At 34.4% G+C, this 27058-nt stretch overlaps 1 protein-coding gene across 1 annotated transcript in view; it reads right to left on the bottom strand.

Moving 5' to 3' along the window:
* Positions 1-27058, bottom strand: part of LOC100367237 (titin) — a 405512-nt gene that overhangs the window by 73495 nt on the left and 304959 nt on the right. The window contains exons 314-330 of the mRNA XM_085495847.1: positions 24500-25064; positions 22351-22366; positions 20927-21312; positions 17232-17277; positions 16677-17017; positions 14875-15177; positions 14173-14283; positions 12110-12307; positions 9098-9440; positions 8189-8580; positions 5571-5978; positions 4824-5102; positions 3280-3627; positions 2962-3052; positions 2379-2579; positions 1342-1836; positions 705-828 (exon numbers count right to left, since the gene is read on the bottom strand). Of these exons, the coding sequence (XP_085351973.1) occupies positions 705-828; positions 1342-1836; positions 2379-2579; positions 2962-3052; positions 3280-3627; positions 4824-5102; positions 5571-5978; positions 8189-8580; positions 9098-9440; positions 12110-12307; positions 14173-14283; positions 14875-15177; positions 16677-17017; positions 17232-17277; positions 20927-21312; positions 22351-22366; positions 24500-25064 (4647 nt within the window). The remainder of the gene's footprint in view (positions 1-704; positions 829-1341; positions 1837-2378; positions 2580-2961; positions 3053-3279; positions 3628-4823; positions 5103-5570; positions 5979-8188; positions 8581-9097; positions 9441-12109; positions 12308-14172; positions 14284-14874; positions 15178-16676; positions 17018-17231; positions 17278-20926; positions 21313-22350; positions 22367-24499; positions 25065-27058) is intronic.

Raw genomic sequence — 27058 nt, 5'->3', positions numbered from 1 at the left:
GTATACTAGACCAAAAACAAAACTGGAACACAGAATCTGCACAAGATGTGACAATAACTCAGTTGAGGATGAGTACCATTACATTATGGACAGCCCACAGCACAATAAAATGAGGCAGATACTTTTTACAGACTTACATAAGGATAATCCTAATTTTACTTCAATGGATCATCCCGATAAATTTATTTACATTATGACAAACTGCCACATTAAGCTTGGTGTGTTTATAATGCAAACAGATGTGTATTAATAAAACACCTGATTCTGTACTACCTTGTAATTGCCTTTTAATTAATCTGTTATTTTAATTTTTTGATTATCCTTTTTACTTTTTTTTTTATTTCACTTGACTATGTTCATCTTCTATAGAAAGAATAATGTCAATAAAGTTATCTTATCTTATCTTATAAGTGGGAGGGTCATTAACTGCAAGTTGTTAGCACTTTTTTTTACAATTTCACAATTATTCAATTTTTTTACAATCATTCAATATATTTTCTATATCTGTAGGTTTGCGAATGTGTACCCCCTATTTTTGCTAGATTTCATAGTTGAATGTAAAATATAGGAAAAAATGTATATTAGCTGGAATAGCAAAAATTAATTCTAAGCGAAAATAAAGTATTTTACAGTAAGATCTTATTTTAATCTGACTGAGTAGGTTGGGTCAGTGAGTCAAGTGATTGATTCACTTATTTTATTACCTGCCATCTTCTTCTTGCCATCCATTTCTTTAGTTTAGCTGTTGAAATTTTGGCAGCTTTCATTGTGTCTGTATCTCTTTGTAGCCATTTATGTGCCTGACATGCTTGTACACTCATCCTGTCACTGTGGACAAATAAAATAACATTAATTTTAAACACATTTAAACGCCACATTTGAGGCAATTTTTTTCCATAATATTTTTATTAAAGTGGGAGGGTCGTCATCTGCGCACGCACGGGAATTGAGTCTCAGGCTACAATAACAACACATGCTAAAAACGCAAAGGCTCATGGTAGACACTTGTTTGCCACGCTATGGCCATCTGACGCATGCACAGGTGACGACTCCCCCGCTTTAAAGTTTGACCAGATAGACATAATTTCCCTGGGTCACAGGTCTTGATAAACTTCTTCTTCTGTGAAATGTAACAAAAGATGCATTGGTATTGAAGGGGTTAAAAATGAAGGAAAAGTTGGTTTATCAATTTCAGGATTGTACGGCATTTGTTACAACAAAATTTTGCAAAAGTAACTGACACTTCATTTTCACTACTACAAACTTTCACAATTTTCTCTGGCTCACAAAAATTTGTTTCCATGACCCATCTTTGGATTTAAAACTGAAGTAAATACCAACCTTTTTTGTTTAATGAGTAATTTTTCGATAAAGTCCTTGGCGTCATCAGTTATTTCATCAAATGATTCATCATCAAAGTCCCATTCCGCTATTGTGACATTCGTCAAAGTCTCTGCGTCATTATCTCCCATAAACGGAGATAAGCCACTCAACAAAACGTAACAAATAACGCCAACGCTCCACATATCAGTCGCAAAGTTTAACGATTCAAAATTGATGACTTCCGGAGCGACAAATTCTGGAGTACCGACCATCTCTTTCAAATTCTCACTTGGGTTGTACTTTCTCGCTAATCCAAAATCTATGAGTTTGATTTTATTGCTGTGTTTGCTTGCACAGAGAATGTTTTCTGGTTTCAAGTCCAGATGTAGAATTCCATTATCATGCATATGGCGAACACCTTCACAAATTTGTCGCATAAATATGATGACTTCTTTCTCAGTAAGTTCAAAATCATCATCAATAACTCGATCAAATAACTCTCCACCAGAAACACTGTTGAAAGAAAAAATTAGAATCAGACACAATTACATAAAAAGACAAGTACAATCATTTTTGATAAAAAAAAATCAATATTTTGTTTAATCATGGAAAAAAAAATCATCCTAAACAAATATTTGATTCCAAATTTTCCTATATTAGTAGGGAACAAAAAATAGCAATAAATTGCTCAAAATTGAAATTATGATCAACCACTTAGATGCCACACCTCTCACTTTAATTTGGGTGGTTATCATCACAGACTAGGCAGACTGTACATAGGCTATAAGGTGAATGATTACATTTGGTGATTGGTCTGTTGAGCAAACCTTTATTGATTTGTCAGCTTTTTGAAAACTGTGGGAACAATTGAAGGAGAAATAATATCATCAGGGATGTTTACAAGCAGGAAACCACATAATGGAAGACAGAACTAGTTCTATAGTAGCATGGTGCTGTGATTGGCATGGACATTTCATGGAAGGAGACAAGCATTAAAAAGGCAGTAAAAAGGTTAATTTATTCTAAAAAGATGTGAAGAGGTGATATTGACTTACTACTCAAGAATCATGACCATCTCAGTTGGTGACTCAAATGCATCGGCACACTGTAACAACTTAGGATGCTGTAACTCATTCATTACTGCTATTTCTTTTCTCACAGCTTCCTTCTCTGTGGGTCTAGTTTTAATGAACTTAGCAGCCCATACTTTATTGGTATCCTTTTCAATACATTTGTATACAGTACCAAATTTACCCCTAAATATAGAAAAATATTCCAAACATGACAAACAAATCCTACTAAACATATATAGTAAAGACCCATGTATAATATTATTACCAGTAGGTTATTACGAGGATACCTCAAGATATTTAGAACTAATCAGCGAAATTCTTTGTGTGGAGTCCTGGTGGCAGCCATGTTAATTTTATTATTACGCGCTTAATCATTCCATATTTGCAATTTGCATTTCCTTATATGGTAGGATTGAAAATACCCCGTAAAATACAGAATAATTACGGCACGCTGTAACTTATGGCATTACGGTGACAGATGTATAATAATTAAAATTATTACATGACATAAAAAACCCAAGGATATGTGACCTTCAGGGGTCAAACAAATAACACATTAACTTACTTTCCAATTTCTTCCTTGATTTCATAAAAATCTCTGACTTTTCGATTTTCATCTACACTCACTATTCTCGGTTTAAATGCTAATTCATCATCTGTGAAAACAAACATAATTTTGTAGAATTTTTAAACTTCAATAAAATGGAGAAATTTGGCAGTCAAGAGTATATTAACACAAATGAAATTTTTCAGTTGTAACCCACTTGTCTCAAAATATCTGACATATTTTACCCAAAACATTAATTACATAACACATAACAACATACTCTTGCCATTAATCAGGAAATACGTTTTAACGATGGAGAAAAATAAAAATGCATACCATCCGACTCCTCTCCCAAGGTGCCATCTACTTTATCTGGTTCTGGAGACTTATCTGTAGTCAGTATTGGATCAGATTCCAGACTAGGCTCGCTCCAACCATGCATGTTCTGAGCACTGATACGAAATATATACTCTGTCTCTGGGATAAGATTCTTTACTATATATGATGTACTGTTTGTTTTTGTAACCTCACTCCAATGTTTTATTCTATCCTTAGCTTTGCACTTTTCTACTGAATAATTTGTAATGATGCAGCCTCCATCATAAGACGGTCCAGACCACATTAAAGTCACCGATGTGCGAGTTGCTGAGGCTGTTGGTTTCCCAGCAGGTGGATCAGGTTTATCTGTTGGCAAAATGTTGTAGGCATTTTAATGCAGTATAGTGAGCATAAAACAGGAAAGAAATGGTTCAGTGTTACTCCTAGATTTTTGACAGAACTGAATAAATAATTAGGCTAAACTAAAAGTTCTTCATTACTAAGGATATTCCATGTCAGTCCAGGGCAGTACTGGTCTGTAATGAAGACACTAAATGCAAGTCCAGGGCAGTACAGGTCTGTAATGAAGACACTCCATGTCAGTCCAGGGCAGTACTGGTCTGTAATGAAGACACTCCATGTCAGTCCAGGGCAGTACTGGTCTGTAATGAAGACACTAAATGTCAGTCCAGGGCAGTACAGGTCTGTAATGAAGACACTCCATGTCAGTCTAGGGCAGTACTGGTCTGTAATGGAGGCACTCCGTGTCAGTCTAGGGCAATACTGGTCTGTAATGAAGACACTCCATGTCAGTCTAGGGCAGTACTGGTCTGTAATGGAGACACTCCATGTCAGTCTAGGGCAATACTGGTCTGTAATGAAGACACTCCATGTCAGTCTAGGGCAGTACTGGTCTGTAATGGAGACACTCCGTGTCAGTCTAGGGCAGTACTGGTCTGTAATGGAAACACTCCACGTCAGTCCAGGGCAGTACTGGTCTGTAATGGAGACACTCTATGTCAGTCTAGGACAGTACTGGCCTGTAATGGAGACACTACATGTCAGTCCAGGGTAGTACTGGTCTGTAATGGATACACTTCATGTCAGTCCCCAGGGCAGGGCAGTACTGGTCTGTAATGGAGACACTCCATGTCAGTCCCCTGGGCAGGGCAGTACTGGTCTGTAATGGAGACACTCTATGTCAGTCTAGGACAGTACTGGCCTGTAATGGAGACACTACATGTCAGTCCAGGGCAGTACTGGTCTGTAATGGAGACACTACATGTCAGTCCAGGGCAGTATTGGTCTGTAATGGAGACACTACATGTCAGTCCAGGGTAGTACTGGTCTGTAATGGAGACACTACATGTCAGTCCAGGGTAGTACTGGTCTGTAATGGAGACACTCCATGTCAGTCCAGGGTAGTACTGGTCTGTAATGGAGACACTAAATGTCAGTCCCCATGTAATGGGTCCATAATAGTGGTAATATTCTACAGGTGGTAATATGATGATGATTATACTACAGGTTGTTGATAGTTGAAATCAGTAGATAAACCTTACCTTCAACAGACAGTCCCATAGTATAATTCTCACATCCAAATTCATTTTCCAATTTCAGTATAAACCTTCCAGCATCATCTACTTCAACAGTTTTAAAAGTTAATGTTGTCACATCTTCAGTTGTCTTTATACTAATTCTACTATCGGGTTTGATTTCTTTTTTGTTTTTCATCCATGTGACAACAGGGTCAGGTGTTCCAGTGTAAGTGCATTTCATTTCTGCCTTCTGACCAGCTACGACTTGTAGATTGGACGGACCTTTCAATACCTTTGGTGGTGCTACAATAAATTTAGTAAAATTCTTTGAAACACATCTCAACACACCATGACTTCAACATTGCAACATCAAAAAATTTCTAAAAATTTAAACACCCAAAGTTTTTGCCAATTAGTTGTTTTTTGCATGCAAATATCTTTTTTGAAATCAATAAAATATTCAACCTCACAGGCTTTTACAGGATAATCACTGAATAAGTATTAGTTTTATTAACCCTTACACAACCAGTTCCCTTTTTTCATTACAAATTCAAAAATGGTCCTGTTTATAGTCTGCCCTTTCCTTCAGAAGATTGGCACAAAAATATTCATATTTTTTTTAGTAAAAACTGAAAATTTACTCAAATTTTGTCTGTTGGCTCCAAAATTTCATTTCATTTCCAGAAATGTTGTAAAATATAAGAAAAAAGAGCAAAACAATTTTGGTAGAAATTTTGTTGGTGAAAAGGTTAATATGTAATAATGAAGTACCTTCAACAATCAATGATGCTGTTGTCTCAACTTGACCCACTGAATTTTTAGCTCGGCATGTGTATTTTCCAAGATCGTGTTTAGTGACGTTTGTAATTACCAATATTACCAAATCATCATCTTCAAAATCAAACTGATATTTGCGACTTTCTTTCAATTCTTTCCCATTTTTAAACCAGAATATTGTTGGTTCCGGTTCACCAGTTATCCTACATTCCAAGCGCGCTGCACTGCCTTCAATGATTGGTTCATCTTCAAGTTCTTCAACTATCACTGGGGCAACTGCTTTTTTAGATGTTTGGATATTATTTACAGTACCGTTCAAGTGATTACTAATTGGTTTTGGTGGTTCTTCATTTGATGTAGTTTTGATTGTTGTCTTAATAGGTTTGATATCATCATCTTCATCTGCAAACAAGAAAACAAACATCAAACTTTAAAGCGAGAGTGTGGTCCCCTGCACACGCTCAGGAATTGAGTTCCAAGCGACGATAACAACACACGCCAAAAACGCAAAGGCTCATGGGTAGATGCTTGTTTGTAAACAATGACACGCTATGGCCATCTGATATTATATATTTGAATTAAAGCTGAGGATTTCAATTTTTTATAAATGCATTTATCTGAAATCTGGCCCATGCAATGGTTGAATGTTCATGAACTCTGTCAGTTAGAACACCTGTACATGTACAGGGTCCTTGTAGCTTTTGTGAAATCTGGTCTATGCAATAGTTGGATGTTCAAGAAATTCTGTCAGAACACCTGTATATTGTTAAATTTCATAGCATCACAATAGATTTTGTGAAATTTGGCCCTTTTCATGAACACAGTGGTCAGAGAATATGCGTAAGGAGGGTAGATCAAATACAGTCTATATACAAGTATTAAAATGACAATGCATAGAGGGCGCTCTTCATGGTCTTTCACATGATGTGAAAAGTGATCAATAGAGTTTTCTAAAGTCAATACAATTCAATGAAGCAGAAACATGTTGTCAAGACACTGCAATTCACTGGAATGATTAAAACCAAGGTCATGCAGGTGTACTGAAGTTTAATTTGATTTTATTGGGAACAATTCGAGTCACTGAATAAAATAGAATAGAACTGGTTTTGATTACTTCTTGATATTTCACAAGAATTAAAATATTCCGTCCCCAAAATCCCAAACTGTAAGCACAGTGAACACATAAGTAAACAAAAATTGATGAAAATTGTGGTAATTCTGATAGGGAGTCAAATTTTAACTCTTTGAGCAACAAAGTCAACAAAAGTACCAGGATGTGTGACCTTTAGAGGTCATGAAAGTGGCTTATTGAGCGCATCAAGTCATTATTTGATATTAACATTAATATATATATATCATTCCTAATTTATGGTGTACATGTAGTAGATGGTAGACTTGGCATTATGGTGATTGTTGATTTCAGATATGTTAAGCACCATGTAAAGATTGTATTCTTGATGAAGCATGCATTTTTTAATATCAAATAATTACTCCTTCCGAGCGTATCAATTGTTCAGTCAGTAAGGTGTGACTGTGCAGTCTTCAGAGTTTGGCAAATTTCCAGTGTAGTCATGCCATAAGCAATTACCTCTGTATTAAATCTATCAAGTTGATGCTATTGTGTGTTTCTAATTTCCATGTACACTGCAAATCATTGTTGACACAGCAAACCGCAAAATGATATCGCCATTTTGCCGCAGGATGCATATAGCTGTAAATCCTCTTTACATCCCAAAATCACAAAACTGTTGCACCTGGCAGGTCACATGACATTCATTTACTTTAGCCTAACAGTTTAAAGGTATTTTTTATCTTAACACTTCGGGCACCACAATTTTCCACCCAAAATTAATGATTATTTTTATGTATTTTTCTATAATTGTTTTTACAATTTTTTACCATTCTTATAAATTTTTATCATATGTGGGTTTCAATTTGTAAAAGGTGACAAAAGAGGACTTTGACACTCAAAAATTGAGTTGAACTCTGGGATAATTTCTTGGTTTTATTTCAATCTTAGTACTATTATGGGAGATATTTGATTGTCTGTTGGACCACCCAAATAATATGTAGAATGTCTTGTGATAGAGTTAGGGTTAAGTCACACAGTAGTGATCTACAGACTTATTGAACAATGATATATTGAAAAAAAGGACTGTAAATACTTTATTTTAGCTGGAATTTATTTTCACTGATTTTTGGCGAGTTGAATATAAAATATAGAATATAAGATACATTCGCTTGATTTTATTTTCACTGAATCATTCCTTCAGTGAAAATATCGAAAATTAATTCCAAGCAAAAATAAAGTATTTTACAGGATTTGAAACATCCAAGAATGTAAACTTTTGTCACTTTTAACAAAATCAACTTGTTTCCATATTTTTTTCAAAATTTTGATGAGGACTTGAAGCTTATGGGAAATTATGTTGATTTAGTCCAAATTTGACAATGTAATGGTGGAAAAATGAATAAAAATGTTTAAAATGTTCCACCAAAATTAAGACAGAAAGATTATGATATGCAAAATGTTATAATGGGATGAATTGCATGATCATGATAAGTGCAAGATTTAGCAGTTTTAAATAAAACCTGCAATGAACACTTCTTACCTTTTACAGAGAGTTCAGCACGACTTTCTACTTTGCCTGCTTCATTTTCCGCTTTACACATATAATCCCCTTCATCTTCAGGAAAAGCTTCCGCTATTGTTAATTGAGCAACTTTCCCATTATAAGTCATATGGAAATATTTAGATTCCTTTATTTCCTTATCATCTAGTGTCCACACTATTGTTGGTTGTGGAACACCTTGCACATGACATTCAAATACTGCTTTATCACCTTCGTTGACATTCAAATCATTAAGTGCTTTGACTATTTCGGGTTTACATTTTGTTTCAATGTGTCGAGTTAAAACATGTCTGAAATCTTTCTGTTCAATGTCTTTTTCTTTTTCTTCAGAATCTTCAGACGATGACCTGTTTAGCTGTTGCAGGTTAGGTCTGTGTGCAAATGATGAAAATTATCATTACTTTTCCAGTTCTTTCAAATTAAATTAAATTAAGAAATAAGCTATATTCTGGGGTCTAAAAATATCGATAATAACAAAACATATGAAACAAATATGCACTGCATTTGAAATTTTTTATGAATTCTGAAATATTTTTCTGAGAATAATTTTTAGTGAAATTCAACATATTTTTTTTTCATCAGAGTCCTTATTAGCTAATCAACAAAATTTTCTCAGTGTTCAACTTTGACCTATACTGTAAATGTGTTAATTATTCATTGGTTTTTAATTTTACTATTGTTGTTGATACCGTACGTAAAATTTGCTATATTAAAAATTCGTGAACATTCAGAATAACCATAGAACTCATTGTTTTCCTGCCAAATTTGTGAAATGCCAGTGAAAATAAATGGTTTTAAGTATAACCATTCAATAATTACGTCACTTAAATTTTTAGTAAATAAATACAATTGTAGGAAAATGATAAAATTGAAAAATGTCAAACAAACCTTTTTTTAAGAAGTGATCTGAAATCGGTTGGTTCTTCCTCAATCTGTCTGACCGCGACTGTCACTGTACATTTTTGTTCACCATGTGGATTAGTAGCAGTACATGTATACTGTCCAGCATCAGTAGACAAGACGGCTGGTATATGAATCATATACTCCATGTCTGAGTTAGAGATTTTAATTCTACCACTATTTACAATAGTTTGGCCATCTTTAGCCCATGATACTGTTGGTGTTGGCACACCTTCCAGTTTACATTGCAGCTTCATTGCATTCCCCTCATCCAGATTGACTGACCATGGCTTCTTTAACAATTTAGGTGGGCTTTTTGTGGGTCCTGCTTCTGAAGAAATAATAGTAAAATATATTCATAAACTAGAAAACTTTCTAAAGATTGCAAACAATCAGGAAAAATATAACGAAGGTTTTAAGAAGAAGTGTGAGTTGCAATTATTTGCAGAATCATTGAGAGCGACAAATCCTTGAGAAAAAAGCTATTTCGTAAAGATCTTAATTCTTAGATGTCTATTGTTTTAGCTGGAGGAATTCTGGACCCTAATGCTACTGTTTTCCTGTTCACAACAAACAGAGTATCATTTATGGTTATCTATCTCACAGTCTGTCTGTAGAATTTTTATTATTAGGATATGAATAAATGAAATATTATTGCATCCGCTTCAAAAATACATATTTTCTAATTTGGTTTATTTATAATAAATGCTTTATTTCATTCAGTTATTATGAATAATACAATATACTAAAAGTACACTAAACTAAAATTTTAGATTTAGATTTTATATAACATATTGTTTTAACTACAATGTAGGCCATGAATTGGATATTTTATGATTTCATATTCACCTTTATCATTGATAACTTCATTCTAATGGCTACTTTTAAATGTCAGGTAAAAACAAATCATTTCAAATGCAGTATGATCTAGAAACACAGGTATGTCGTTGAGGAAATTTTTCTTTCCATGGCAAAGAAATGATTCCAGATTGAAATGATGTTTGAATACTAGACATTTTGTTTTTATTTGAAGTCTGCAAAGTTAGAGAATATTGGATATAAAAGAGAACCTGAACACCTGACATGCATAAAAAAGGGAAGATGTTACCTTAGCGACCAGAGGATGAAAATACACCAGAAGAACTTGCAGAGGAGAGGAGAATGGAAGAATTGATAGCAGAGTTGAAAGGTCGTTCTTCATCATTGTCAGAAAGCAGCATGGTGATAGATGGAGTACAACCGATATGACCTCAGCATGAAGGGGTCAAGTAGGAGGGAGGGCACAATAACAAACAAAAGGGACTAACATGTTGACAGTACACAAACATAACACATGTCTGTACATATAATGTGTGGCTACACTCTATTGGGGGATTGGGGGTGGGGCAACCTTTATGGGGCCAGGTGAAGAGACCCGCCCTTTGGTTTGATTAACACAAGTGCATCACCAGTGTAAATGACAACACCATAACTTGCAACATGTTGACAGTTTATGAGGCTCAGGTGAAGGGAACCACCTTTTGCCATCACCAGTGCAAATGACAACACATACGGTAATTAGAATTTTTAGTTTCACAGTTCTAGATGAGGGGAACCCTCTTATGATTTGATGAATAAAAATGCATCACCAGTGCAAACATATCTCATAAATCTGATTTCCCATGAAAAAAAAAATTTGCTGGCTGCTCTGAAATTAAAGGCATATATCAGCGATAAAAATGTTTGTAAAAAAGAAAATAAGAAAATTAGAAAAAAAGAGAAATATTCAGTATGAGAGTTGTCATTGTCAAAAATTGTCATGAATGAGGAAAGGGGTAATAAGAAAATTAAGTTTGTGAAGTGAATCCAGAGTAATTCACAGAGTATTTCAAGTTATGGAATGTTATTTATAGAATAGTCATTCATAGTGGGAAAAAACATGGGATGTTGAGTGGGATCTTGACATACTGCTTTAATGCTAGAGCTTATAGGTATATGGTGGTATGCAATGTGTACATCCTATTCTAAGCTCCAAACCCTATACCTCAAATGGAACAACCCATATACAATATAGTTTAATCAGAGCATCAGATTATACCAAATATATATGGGGGCAGATGACAGTATGTAGGTATATTGGAGCTTAGAACATCACACAGTCTTTGGTTAGTAGGACGAGACAGAAAACTAGGACAGTGGCTAGTCACAGTGGAAAAAGAAAAGCCTCACAAATCAAATACTTTCTATATTTTTATTTGTCTAGAGATTTATTTAGTCACAGTGCACCAATCAGTATTTGTACTAGTCTACGCAAATTTAAAAAAAATAGTGTATATTATTACTTGAAGAGCACAAGCAAGCTGTTCATTTCCAATGTAACTGTCCTGTCCCACTCATTTATTCAGTTTCTACCAAAATATATTTATCTAAATATTTCAAAAAATGCATATTATATACTGCACGAAGGCTTTTAGAAATGTTGTTTTTTGGTAGGTAACTGAAGCGAATAAGTCATTTCTTTTACTCCCCCATGTGTACATACCGTACATAGAATGAAGTCAGAGTTTGATGCAAATCATAAGAAGATCACACAATGGAAGAAAATGAAACAAGACAACAGCTGCTTCATTGTGATTCAACGTTGATAACGAATGGTTACGTTGCAATAGTCGGCGGCATGTTGCAGATGTTTCGATAGAATTCACAATGAAGCAAACAAGTCAGTTTCCAAGAGAATGTGCAGGAAAGAAAGAAAGAAAGTCTACATTTCACAAGCAAATACTGATTGGTTTTCTAAAGGAAATCAAGCAATAGAAAGGTAGCATGACAAATGATTTCAAGGTAGCATGACCTATGACCCAAAGGAGTATGTCCTTTTAGTTCATATGACGAATAAATATCAAGGGTTGTATGGTCTCTAGGTTCTAGAGAGAATGAAATGGTAGAAATTTGGCTGAAGTAAATAATTTAAGAAGTAGTCACATTTCACAGTAAAGTCAAGTGGAGTCATAGTCTCGGTACCTTTAACACTGAGTATGGCCGAGCATTCCGATTGGCCAGCTGTGTTTGAAGCTCTGCATGTGTATTTTCCAGCATCTTCAGGGAATATTTCAGGAAATAATAGTGTATGAACGTCTCCTTTACTGATGAATTGAAAGTCCTCACATTCTTCAATGGGTTTGTTGTTGAGTAACCACATTATTTTAGGCGCTGGTGATCCTGGAATATACAATACATGGATAACATAGTGAACAATCACATATTTTTTGAATTATGCTACACATGAAAAAAATTTACCTTATTTTATTATTAGTAGTGTGGTTACTAAATTAAATAATTCAACAAATTAATTATTGGTAATTTTAAAATATTGAACTTAACAAATGGATTGCCCAATTTCAGATTTGGCAGTCATACTGCGCATTTTAATTGCAAAGACTGATATGAGAAAAAGTTGCCATTCATTCAGAGAAATCTGCTACTTTTGTGACTTCAAGTATCTAAAGCACTGAATGGCATAATGTAGTATTTCACACATGTTTTTTTTCTACAATTCTGTAGTTAATATTGAACCAAATGAACATCATATTCCATCAACTACAAGGTCATGGCACTTTTTTTGACAAACTTATGCACTTGATAAAAAGTGACAGGCATAATAAAAGCATTGAGGATAGGAACTATAAAGGGACTAAACATTTTTCTCATATCTCCATAGCCATCAGATACAAAACAGACTTGATATAACATTGTTATTGAGGTGAATAGATTGAATCAGTACTATCAGGCCCTGTATACATGTACTTGACTACCATTGACTGTACTGCACTATTGTGTGACATAGGGTCAAAGCGTCCTGTCATATTCTATTATGCTAACTTTTAAGGTGAACAATGAACAATAAAATGGCTGCATATTTATTGTGATTCCCATACACTTGTTTTGAGTGTACAACTTGTCAGTAAGCATGTTTACACTGAATGCAGTTAAAGTGAATGACTGTGATTCTTTGTGTGGGCTGTAATTGGCATTCAGTTCACAAAAAGCCTGATTCTACTGAGTATTTCAACCCACTTTGGTATTACTTTCGCATCATAAACTTTTGTAATTTGTGATGAACAAGTGAAATTTAAATTCATTGAATTGCTTGACCCCTTTTACACGGTGGACATAGTTGAGTTGTTTTCATGGCTGTCTCACTTTTTAAATTTCATTGTTACTGGGGTTTAAGCATGAAAGTCATCGTCTAAAAGTTGCACTTTGTGAGATTTAAAGTTTTATTGGAGTCTGACAACTATTAAAGGTAAAATATTGCAAGGTATTGGATTTTCGCTCAAGAGACCTTTTGGGTATTTCACAGTAAGCAGAAAAGTTGCAGAACAGAAATGAATGTGTGTGAATCTTTGTGCATTGGAGCACTATTCAAAATGGTTAGCAAATTAAATTCAAACACACATTCAAGGGGGAAAACCCACACAATCATCAACAGTCAGACATGCTGAAAAACATTCAAATTGAAATTTTTACTACACAATTCACAAAATTCATTAAATATTTTACATCATAGTCCAGGAAAATCAATAACGACTTATGCATGGTCTCTGAGTACACCTTTAACCTTTTCACCACCAGTTCCTTCTTTTTAGAAAATTTTGACAAAAATAGCCAAATGTTTTGAGTAAAAACTGAAAATTGACTCAAATTCTGTCTGTTGGCTCCAAAATTAGGGTTCATTCCCAAAAATATTGAAGAATATAAAAAAAAGTGCAGAAAATTTGGGTGAGAAAGTCTGGCGGTGAAAAAGTTAAGTACTCTGGGCTTGTGAATCTTGTCTGAGTGTTTTCACTTATGAAAAATTCATGTCATGTGATTTTAGTCAGTTTATAGAAATTATAAAAGGGCAGTGTGTGCATGATTTGACATAAACGCAGGTGCTTACTATTGGGTGGAGTATATTTTATTGTGTGGGCCGGCCTGCAACCAATGTTAATGTTCACTTATGCTTGAACAAACATCTTGTTTACCTGTTAAACACTACCGCTACAACAATCGATCACGAGAGTCAACAAGAATTGTGTTCTTACCTTTCACTCGTACTGTCAACTTGACCTCATGTCCATCCACCACAGTCATATCTGATATTTTATCGATAAATTCAGGTTTCAGGCCTTTTATTACTGGAGTTTTCTTAACTTCTGAAAGAAAAGTAAATAATTTATTATTAATTTAATATAATCGTTTTGATCTAACAAACTCCATAAACTCCATCATCACTGAACTGTAAAGTCAGCATTCAATGTCCTCATTGTTATTATTTTTAAGCTATTGTTAATTTTAGTTCCTTTCATTTTACTGTTTACTGGAATTCTATGAATTCTATTTATTCAAATCTCATGTTTACAGTTGGCTTCAGAAAAATGAGCTTCATGTTTTTGTTTAGTCTTAAAATCAATAAAGTTTGACATAATGGCACAAAAGTTACAGAGAAAGGAATAAAAGTTTGAATTTTGAAACTTAGTTTACTTATACACTGTACTGTGAACTTTAAAGTACTAGTAGTAAGCTGTCTTTTTTATGCTTATATGAATCATTGTTGCAAGATTTTGACCAATTAAATGCAAATATCAAAACAAAACCAAATATTTTTTGTTCATTTGGTCCAGAAATTATAAAAAAGCATGTAAAAATTTGGCACCAAAATAATGAATGAAACAATTATGATATTTTTTTAAAAGTTTAAATTTTATGCAAATTGTAATGATTCTTGCTATGTTGGTTGACCATACCTTCTTCAATGATCAATTCTGCTGTACACGATACTTGTCCTGCTGAGTTGATAACTTTACAGGTGTATTCACCATCATCTTCATCAAGAAATGCTTCAGGAATTACTAATTTGGCAACTTTTCCATCAAATGAAACCTCGTAGATGTCTCCATCTTTAATGTCTTTACCGTCAAGTTGCCAGATGACTCTAGGTTTCGGTGTTCCAGTCACATGACATTCAAAAACGGCTTCTTCTGCATCCAAAATTTTGCAATCTTTCATCCGCTTAATGAATTTAGGTGCATGTGATATTTCTTTTTTACCTAGAAAATTTAAAACAAATAAAATGTTACATATGTGCTAAAATTAACTTCTGTTTAGTGATAGTAACAACATAAAACTCCCATAATGCAGTGCAATTTTAGTCTTAAATCACCGTCCATGAGGGACAGTGTTTAAATGCACCATATACTAGTAGTCTGTGTAAAGTTACAACTCCCATGATGCAAATATCTTTTAAACACATCACATTTTGTGTGAAGCCAGAAATCCTAGGATATATTATAAGTTCCTGTTTGTTTTTTCAGTCACGGTTTGGTTTAAAAAAACATCCATGGTGTGAAGTAAGAAAAGCTTTTTCACTGGTCATGGTCTCAGTGGAGCCTAACATCCCATGATGCATTAAAAGTTAACTTGAGAATCTTGTTACTGATACTCTAAAGCTTTTATTTAATCATAGATTATCAACTGTTAAAGAAGTTAAACCTGAATAAACTGTATTTTCGTAACAACTTAGGGCACAGGGTTCATTTTTAGATAAACACAAAAAGGTAATAAACATACCTGTTTTCCCCCCAGGGCATGTTGCTTTTAGAAGAAGTTCACAAAACATGTTTTTTTTACTAAATGGAACAAAACACCAGATTAAAGGCGTACTTAGTAACAAACCATGGAAACACAATTTAAGTGAACTTTATTAACTTTCTTTTGTGTCGTAAAGATTGTAAGGGCTCTAAAATTACCCCTTTTGTGTTTCTTTGCTAGCCATGAATGGTAACAAGATGACCTAAAGCATTCCACAAGTTTTATTGCATTTTAAATTTGTGGTCAAATGCGTGTGGCCAAATTTGTTTTACATTTTAAATTACATCTTACTGAGTGATGTTTTTTAATTAACATAGATCAATACTACAGAAACATGATAAGATCTTGGGACTGGAAGAAAATGAGCTTGATGAGTTTCCACAAAACGCATGGCTAAGCATGAAAGATATAAATCAGTAATATCAAACAAGTCGGTTCCAATTTAATTCTGAAATGCCCCCCCCCCCTGAAAGAAATTGTTTTGTGCAGTAACATTATGAGATATTTTGAAATTGAACCTCTTTTTTTATAGTTCGATCACAACATTACAATCTTCCACAGAGGAATATTGAGATTGAGATATACCCTTACTTTATCAAAATTGACCATCATCAAATCTTTACAGCACATTGTTAAAGCACGGAAAAACACTCAAAATGATCTATTCAAGATTGGGCACACTGTAAAATTTGACTCAAACTTTTTTTTTGGTTAATAACAAAAAACAGTGCCGATGCATGATTTATTACCCTCAGACAGAATGGAGTTACTTTCTTAAGAGGGTAGAGTAGACTGGATATTCAAAACCCATATTCAGTTATTTCTGGTGTCAATTGTTGTCTGTCCAGTGCACGAAATGAGCTCAATAATCATTTTAAAGCATGTCTACAGACAACAAAAGCTGCATTGTTCAAGATGGGTAATATAAAGCCCCTCCCACTTTGCAAGAAATACATACCTTCAACTGTCAACTTAGCCATTCCAGTCACTCTACCAACAGTATTCAGAGCTGTTATAGTATACATCCCACTATCAGATACTTGTGTGTCAAATATTTCCAATATCTGTTCACCTCCTTCTTCATAAATTTCAAACCTTCCTTCGTCTTTTAAGATTTTTCCATCTTTATCCCATTGTACTGTTGGTGTGGGTGTACCGGTAATCTTGCAGGTAAACATGGCAGCCTTTGGTGTCGTTACTGTTTGTGATTTGGGTCTGGCTATAAACTCAGGCTTTTTGTCCTTGGGTTTTGCTGGTATCGACTTGGGTGGTTCTTTCTTCACAGGAACAGATGTTGTCCTGTAGGAAAAAAAAAAAAATTTGAACAAAAAATTACAAGATAGAGCTGTTTCATACCAATCAAGTCAACACCCATAAAGAAGGATGTGCAATTTACTATTATAAAATGTCTGCTAAAATTTGTCAAGATCAAAACATCCTTTCTCTATTCAACTTCATGTATTTTTTTTCTCTCTAAACTCTCAGCAATACAACCATGAAAATAAACACTCACTTTTTTACAGGTTCCTTTATCTGTTTCTTCTTGGCATCAGTCAATTCTGTAAGACAGAGAAAAAGAGAGTCAGTTACGAAGGAAAAGTTAACCGACACAGTCCTGCACAGACGGCACTAAAATCTTAAGGCTTATTATCAGATGAACTTTTCCAACCCATATAGCATTAGCCAATCTTATCACAGCAAAATTGCAATTCGATGACCAACATAAATCCAGTAGAGCACATGATAGCCAGGAACATTTAGAGATAAAGCTACAAGACACTTGAATACCATTGCCTTCTCAAGGACTATTACCGTACTGGTGGTCATCGTCATCACTATTTCACCCTTATGCAGGAATTCAACTAATGTGCACAAAGCTACTGGGAGAGAAACATTTCTATTCCTACTGCCAAAGGTTGCCATTTTAGCAAAAAATATTTTATAATATTATTAGATTTTATTTTTTACCTGTTCAGCCTAAATGACACTTGTCTAAACTGAATATCAAAGGAACTGAGAAAACCTATGTTTACAGAGGTGTTCAGTTTATAGAGATTTCTTTACACTATGAAACCTGTATAAACTGAACATCAAAGGGACTGAGTTTACAGAGGAACTCAGTTCAGGCCGAGAAAACAAAGAAAATACTGGACAATTTGTTTTCCACACATTTTTTATTTTGAATTTTTCATTACAATTGAGTATTTATTTTTATTGAACAATTTCATTTTTTTTAAATTCCCACAAAAACATTAAAATGTATGCAGTTCAACTGACATGTGCGACAATCAAAAACCAAAAGACGGGACTTATAAAGGTATTAAACTGATGTTTCAAACATCATTTGAAATTATATGTATTAGTTTAACCCTGGCAGCAAGTGTTTTGTTGTAAATAGTTCAATCTCAGTTATCTGAATTCTTGGAGCTGAGCTTAAGTTATTAAGATAATTGATGGTTTCAATGATTGATCACTCTCAACAACCAGTACTTTATTTTCGATGTAATTTATATTCACTGAAACTGCAAATTTGGTTGACAAGTTTGATTGTTTGCGTGTTGAAAACAAACTGCAATATTATTTTCAAAACAAGATTCCAAGTGAAAATAAGGAAATCTACACTGGTATACAGATGGATTTTTGGTTATGAAAAGCAGTTTGGATTCTGATCAAAATATCTAGTATACAATAAATGCAAGTTTCAGTTTATGTGCTCTTCTATTAGAGATGCGCTTCTTATAGGAACAAATGCAGTTTTGACAAATTCAAATTCAGCTGTATAATATAAACGGTTTAAAAGGCGACAGTCGGCGCGCCGCGTCCTGTTCGATATGGGACTCATAGCGACGTATACAACGCATGTAAAATACATTGTTTATTTACATGAAATTCGAACACTCGCTGTGTGACGATCACTGCGCTTTTAATTATCAGTTATTAATTTTTTCAATTTGCGGGCATTCATGAGAAAAAAATTATTGAGAAAGTCACTGGATCACTGTCTTAAGGATAATAATTAAATGACTGTTCACTACTACTTCATTTTGTCATTTTTCCTGACTTGCCAAAATTTTAAATGAAATTGTTTTGCAGTATAGTAAATAAGATGCTTTCATTTTAAGCCTCAGATTTGTCAAACAAAACCAGGTCAAAGTTCAAAGCATGGAATGTTAATTGATATAGTTGAGAAGCTGGTGTCATAAAGCCTTAAGAGAGTTGTACTTTTTAAAGCTTCATTGGGTTAAGGGTAAACTTTTTAAAATAACTTCACCACCTGTGACAAACTAAACTCAGAACATCAATATAATATCTTGATATATAAGAATTAAATCATCTCAGGTAACCAGGTCAGTTTTTTTTTAACCAGTAACTGATAATTATCTCTCCGGGACAAAATAATAATAAACAAACGTTTGAATTAAAGGGGAATTAATTTGTGTATGAAAGTCATTGTTTTAATTAATTTGGTAGAGATCCTGATCCATTCAAATATGAAAATAAGCTGAATGTATTTTAATCTTGGGAAACAGATCAACAAGTTGGGCTGCAATAAATCATGACATACTGCTAGGAGAGAAATGAGAATAATATTCATAAAGATATTAATCAGAAGTAGGTCATATAATGCAGTACTAGTCTAGAATAAACTCAGTTCATACTGGTACAGTACAGTACTGGTCCATAATAAACCAAGTCCACACTGGTACAGTACAGTACTGGGCCATAATAAACTCAGTCCATACTGGTACACTACAGTACTGGTCCATAATAAACTCAGTACATACTGGTACACTACAGTACTGGTCCATAATGAAATCAGTCCATACTGGTACACTACAGTACTGGTCCATAATGAATTCAGTCCATACAGGTACAGTACAGTACTGGTCCATAATAAACCAAGTCCACATCAGTACACTACAGTACTGGTCCATAATAAACTTAGTTCATACTGGTACAGTACAGTACTGGTCCGTAATAAACTCAGTTCATACTGGTACACTACAGTACTGGTCCATAATAAAGCAAGTCCACATCGGTACAGTACAGTACTGGGCCATAATAAACCAAGTCCACACTGAAACAGTACAGTACTGGTCCATAATAAACCAAGTCCACACTGGTACAGTACAGTACTGGGCCATAATAAACTTAGTTCATACTGGTACAGTACAGTACTGGGCCATAATAAAGCAAGTCCATACTGGTACAGTACTGGTCCATAATGAAATCAGTCCACACTGGTACACTACAGTACTGGTCCATAATAAACCATGTCCACACTGGTACAGTACAGTACAGTACTGGTCCATAATAAACCAAGTCCATACTGGTACAGTACTGGTCCATAATGAAATCAGTTCATACTGGTACAGTACAGTACTGGTCCATAATAAACCAAGTCCACACTGGTACAGTACAGTACTGGTCCATAATAAACCAAGTCCATACTGGTACAGTACTGGTCCATAATGAAATCAGTTCGTACTGGTACAGTACAGTACTGGACCATAATAAACCAAGTCCACACTGGTACAGTACAGTACTGGTCCATAATAAACCAAGTCCATACTGGTACAGTACTGGTCCATAATGAAATCAGTTCATACTGGTACAGTACAGTACTGGACCATAATAAACCAAGTCCACACTGGTACAGTACAGTACAGTACAGTACAGTACTGGTCCATAATAAACCAAGTCCATACTGGTACAGTACTGGTCCATAATGAAATCAGTTCATACTGGTACACTACAGTACTGGTCCATAATAAACCAAGTTCACACTGGTACAGTACAGTACAGTACTGGTCCATAATAAACCAAGTCCATACTGGTACAGTACTGGTCCATAATGAAATCAGTTCATACTGGTACACTACAGTACTGGTCCATAATAAACCAAGTCCACACTGGTACAGTACAGTACTGGGCCATAATAAACCAAGTCCACACTGGTACAGTACAGTACTGGGCCATAATAAACCAAGTCCACACTGGTACAGTACAGTACTGGGCCATAATAAACCAAGTCCACACTGGTACAGTACAGTACTGGGCCATAATAAACTCAGTTCATACTGGTACAGTATAAACTCAGCCAATAGTACAATACAATACTGGTCCACAATAAAATCACTACCAGCACAATGTAATTCTAATTGTATTCTTTTCAAATAAGTTTATTACACTGAATCAAATCCTTACCAATGACAGTGAGTGATGCCTTTGCAGTTGCTTTCCCAGCTGCATTACTAAGTATGCACGTATACATTCCAGAATCAGTTGCCTGCAATTCAAATATCTCCAAGTAATAAACACCATCTTCATCATATATCTCAAATCTACCAGCATCCTTTAATATTCTGTCTTCAAATTTCCAAATTACACTAGGAGTGGGTTTGCCTTCAATGGTGCATGTGAACTTTGCAGATTTAGTTTCACTTCCAGTTGCATTACGAGGCCTAAGTACAAACTCAGGTGCTTTATCACGTATGGATTTGACCTCGGGCTTTGCAGGTGCAAGATCTTGTTTAGAAGCAATATTCTGTTTCTTCAATAGAACTCCAGGTTTTGATTGTTCTTCCTCAGAGCTATTGGCAAACAAACAATAGACAGTGAATACGTATATATGATAGTGGTACATATTTACAGATTTAAAATAATCATTGCGGTACTGGTGAATAAAAGCATTCAGATTCAGACATACCATATTTTCTCTATTAGAAGCTCATACACTTATGTTAATAATAGAGGTGTCTCAAATTAAATATTTTAATAATTCATTGTTTTATTCATGCGCACTTTAATTGGAGATGTTCTTCAAATAGGGAAAATATCAGAATTAATGAGAGGAAATTGGCCTGATAATTTAAATGCAATTTTCAGAGAAACATATTATTGCAGAATTCAATTTTCATCCATTTATTTCTGAGCAGTTAATAATTTTTCAGTAAAAACTGAAAATTTACTGAAGTTTTGTATGTTGGTTCCAAAATTAGGGTTCATTTACAAAACAAATTGAAGAATATAAAAAAAAGTGCAGAAAATTTGGATGAAAGAAAGTCTGGTGGTGAAAAGGTTAATGGTCAACTCAAGTAGTGTGAAAACCCATGAGGAGGATTTCATTATCACAGACTTGATGCTGCTGGGATGAGCACTGTGATTTAAATTTATGTTTTTGTGAAGGAAACAGCACATTCTATGGTAACACAACACTTTTAGCTATCAGTGAAATAAGTGGAATGAAACCCAATGAATAACTGCAGTTACTATGGTTAAATTATAATATAACTGTTTCCAAACTCTTTCAACAACTGTAAAATACTTTCGCTATTTTTGCTGAAGGAATGATTCAGTGAAAATAAAATCCAGCGAATATACCTTTTTTCCTACATTTTACATTCAACTTGTCAAAAATCAGTGAAAAATAATTCCATACAAAACATGCAAAACGTCTTTTCAGCAAAAATTAATTCAATTTAAAATAAAGTATTTCACAGTATCACGCAAACACATAACAATATTCACTTGACTGGTGAGTACAGTCTGTTATATTTTATTTATTATGCAATGGTCATGTGATATGGATTCAATTGGTATGCAAATAGCAAAGGCTAAAGTTTTCTTACCTTTCATCTTCCATCACTGTTGGAAAAAAAGAAAGAATAGTTTTTATTATCAATGAACAGTTCAGTGTTTTTTATGGTGCTATTTTGAATGGTGGGAGGCACATCAGTGTGGGTGCGAAATTGACTTCATTGAAAATGGAACTATTTAGAGTCCCAATATTAAAAGTCTGCAGTCAATTCAACACACAAGAATGACAACTTTATGTTCCTTCCAACTACATGGATACTATTTTTCAAAATGGAGATGCCACAAGTCTGGCAGATATGTACTCAGTTCTCACTGCTGAGTGCACAGCTGACCCAAGAGTCAAACCAGCAATCTCTCCAATGCTGGGTGACCACACTAACCATTATTTAAACCATACATGTACATTAGGTCAGCTGATCACTTGAGTCTAACCAGCAATTTTGCTGATGATGGGTGGACACGATAATCATTTCGCCACACTTCAGGTCAGCTGATCACTGGAGTCTAACAAACAATCTCCCTGATGCTAATTTTAACAAAATTACGTTGAAACAAAGTCACGGAAAATATTATTTACTAGGTTGAATTCCACGGTAAAATTTATTGAAAATCCTTCCATCCAAAGTCCATTTCAATGAATAGCCATTAAGTCAAAAGTTAAATATATACGTATCTTTATTTATTAAATAAAGATACGTATTTTTAAATAAAGTATAAAGTACTTAAATTTTAAGTATCCAAATTCCAATGAATATTGTTTGACATAATTAAAAAAAAAAATTGTGTATAATTGCCAGATGTGAAATGACTTTTGGAGATCTAAAGGCAGGAAAAGTCTGACTTTATATCAGGTTGCGATAACCATTGAAAGGTTACATGTGGGGCACTTGTTGATCGCTTTCTCACATTTTGCCGTGTATTCATTGTGTTAGTTAAGATTATGTAATCCATTGTAATTAAAAATTGCTGGGTTTGTTTACATAGTGGAGTTAAAATACTTTTAATTCACAGGTGCCATTCATTAAACAAGGACACTGTTTTTAATCAATACAACTCAATGTAACAGGCTTCCTTGTTTCAGCAAAGTATTGACCCCACCCCCTGGCCTTGTATGTGAAAAATTTTAATTTTGTTGTAGATCCAGTTAGCATTGAAAACGGTAAATAATAGTTCACGGAGAAGAGGAAGTGTACAACACTGAATTGCATTGTTTTGATAAAATGGTCATTCAATGAATTGGTCTACTGATGAAATCTCATGATCTAATTCACAGCATCCACTACCGGTACTCAATTTACAGGTCTGCATTATTTTGTCATAACATTTGTCTGAATGACTATTCCATTGAAAGTCAGATACATCATTTATGTATTAAGTATCCAGAAACCAATCAAATGTTGGATGAATCACAGTCCCTCAACAGAAACTGTGGATGAATTGATGAAACTATTGGCATTACATATTTTTTTTTTTAATTTTAACTCAAACCACCAAGATTCCAAAACACAATGATTACATGGAATATTTTGTAAAATCGTCACTCGACCAAATAAGTTTCGACAAAGACATTGTGTGCCAATATTTTATAGGACACTATCTAATTTTGAATAATGACAACAGAACATAGAACTCAACAATTAGAGAATTCTGCAGTCCCCCAGGATATTGATTGTGCAGTAATAGACTCACAAAAAGGTTATGCAATTATTTCTTGACAACCTGTTCAATTTATTGCCATCATTCAATTTAATACAGGTACTTGTGAACTTTCAAGTCTATTTACAGTGACAATTAATTTTGCTTGAAGAGAAAATAAACTGAAAACAGAATTCACAGATGACTTGCCTGGTGTAGTGAAATCAATACTATCAATGACAAAAGGTGTTTCTAGTTAAAGGAATGTAACTTAGAAGACTGCACCTTATTTGGTAACCTTTGAAAATGCCCAGAGCTTCAAATGAGTCATGAAAGCATATGCTTCAGTTAACACAAACATTAATACTTCAAGTTGCAGGTGTTAGTTCATAAAGGTGAAGAGAGTCACTTTTGTCAACGAAATCAATGTGATAATATTTGCCTACTCAGACACCTAGCTGGTACCAGCGTTTCATGTCTTTTGTAAACACACAATGGCTAAGTTACATGCACTCCTTAATATCAACAGGAAGTGTGTGTTCTCACCTTCAACAATGATTTCTGCTGCAGATGTTGCCTTTCCGGCAATGTTTGTAGCTTCACACATATACTCCCCATCATCGTCTTCATTCACTTCAGCAATTATAAGCGAGACTGAATCATCGTCTCCGAAATCCATGCTGTGATGTTTACTTTCTTTGATTTCTTTTCCCTCTTTCAGCCACCTGATATCAGGTTCAGGCTCACCAACCACAACACAGTCAAGTCGAGCAGCACTGCCTTCACATACCTCAATGTCTCTTAATTCCTGAGTAAATTTAGGTGCTGTATTCTTATTTTTTGAATCCATTTTGTCCTCTGTTTTAGGTTGTCTAGTCTTACGAAACACACCCTGAATTTTGCTGGCAGCTTTAGCAACTTCTGGATCTTTTAAATCAATGTCAATTTCCTCTTCTTGCTTTGCGCTGTCAAGTTTTCTGGCTTCCTCTTCTCGCTTGGCTTTCAACAGACCAGAAAAAGGTGTAGCAGACTTGTCACCTGACTTGTTGAGACGACCAAACATAGTCAGTGAGGCCATGCGTCCAATAGCTTTTACTGCATTGGCCGTTTTCTAGAAAACAATGGAATCAACAGTGTGTTATATACTAGAGGGTGTGTTAATATGCAACCTAGGCATGGTTAGGGTGCACTGACCTTAATCTCGGTATTAGAAGCCAATCTGGGGGTACCACTCAAGTATTCACTGGATATAAAGCAAATGTTCGAGGACAGTGCACTAACCTGTGATGATTCTGTCAGTGGAGCTGGGCAAGGGAATGCCCAATTCTATGGGTCAGACCACTATGCTAAAAGCCACCTTTTATCACCGTATGCTAATGAGTCTATTGTTTACTAATTGCATGAGTAATCAATGGAAAACTATTACAACTGACTTTCTATTGTAGAATGAGGAATGAATTGGTGGATTGTAATCAGACTCTCATTCACTTCTTTTGCAACAACTTGGTCTATTCTTTGACACAGCTCAAGGTACTTCAAGAACATTATTAGAGTTGACTGTACAACAATCCCAACTCATACAAGGTTGCACACATTCTCACCCATGCGTAAATAAACATATCTTATGCAGACGTGATCTCTAGCTACTGGAATCATGCCCAGGACATATTTCATACAATATGTCATTGTTACACAGTCAACACCAACATTGTCCGAACAATGTTTTTTTTTAAATTATGATCAGTTTAATCTATAAAAAAACATAATCCAAATGTTATAATTATGTAGTTATAGATGTGATGCAATTATTCAAATTGTTATTTCCAGTCACTAATTTTTATGAATGGTTTTTGACATGGCCTGGACCATTTGGTTATTGATACTTGTCACGGTAAATTATCTAGATTTTTCTGTATGTGTTCAACTAATTGTTGCCTCGAGGACACACCATTATAAAAGAACTGTGAGGTGAAAGTATTTTTTTTATTTTCTAGTCAATTTGTTAATTCTGTACTCTCTGGTCTCTTGGGAAATCGACACTACAACCATATGTTTACATGCCTCAAGTGATACTGTAAAATACTTTATTTCAGCTGAAAGTAATTTTCGTTGAAAAGACACTTTTTGGGTGTTTTCTATGGAATTTATTTTCACTTATTTTTGACGAGTTGAATGTAAAATATAGGAAAAAAGGTATATTCACTGGATTTTATTTTAACTCAGCTGAATCATTCCTTCAGCAAAAATAGCGAAAATTAGTTGCAAGCGAAAATAAAGTATTTTACAGTAACAGCATAGTGGAGCAAATAAGTTTTTGAAATTGTTTGTATATGAAACAAAAAATCAAAATAATAGAAAATCACTGTGAAATATTTATTGTTTTGCCTAGATTGCATTCTCACTAAAGGGTAAATCAGAAATAAAATCTAGCAAAAAAAAAACTTGTTCACAACAGCAAAAAAGTAATTCCTGTTAAAAAAGTGTAATCCACACAGCATCTTGCAACTAAACCAGAAAGCATGGGTCTGTCAAACAGTTGATTCAACATTTTTATGCATTTTTCTATAATTTATTCAATGATTTTGGGTCAAATAGACATAATTTTTGATTACCGGGTAGCTATTGGGTATTGATGTTAAAATAAAAAAAAAAATGGTAAAAATACTGGGGGATTATTTTGTGAATGTTGACTTTGTGTTAAAAACACATAACCAACAAGCCTTCTACATATCTAACCCCAGAACTTATTTTGGTTTGTCCCTAATAGAGGACAAACTACCCATTGATATGGCACCGACATAGCACAAAGGCTGCATTGGAAACCCATTTCAAAGTTGAATGAAGTACTAGCTATAAAAATGAGTAAATATTAAGTTAGCCTTCTTGAGAATGACTTGTATAAAAATATGATATTAAGGGTTGACCATTAGCAGCTGGGAGGGGGTGAATTGGAAAGAAATATTTGCACAGGAAAAAAATCCTGCAAAGATCAATAACTTTCTGCATTCCTAACTCTCAGATAAAAAATATTCTGCTTAGTGTCAAAAATAATTTACACCAAATTTACAGCAAAACTAAGTGAAAGAAAAGAAAATATTTTGTACA

The sequence above is a fragment of the Saccoglossus kowalevskii genome, chromosome 22, assembly GCF_978046115.1.
Source record: "Saccoglossus kowalevskii chromosome 22, keSacKowa6.1, whole genome shotgun sequence".
Taxonomy (NCBI): domain Eukaryota; kingdom Metazoa; phylum Hemichordata; class Enteropneusta; family Harrimaniidae; genus Saccoglossus; species Saccoglossus kowalevskii.
The sequence above is the reverse complement of the archived record's forward strand: the minus strand, read 5'-3'. Positions and strand labels throughout refer to the sequence as shown.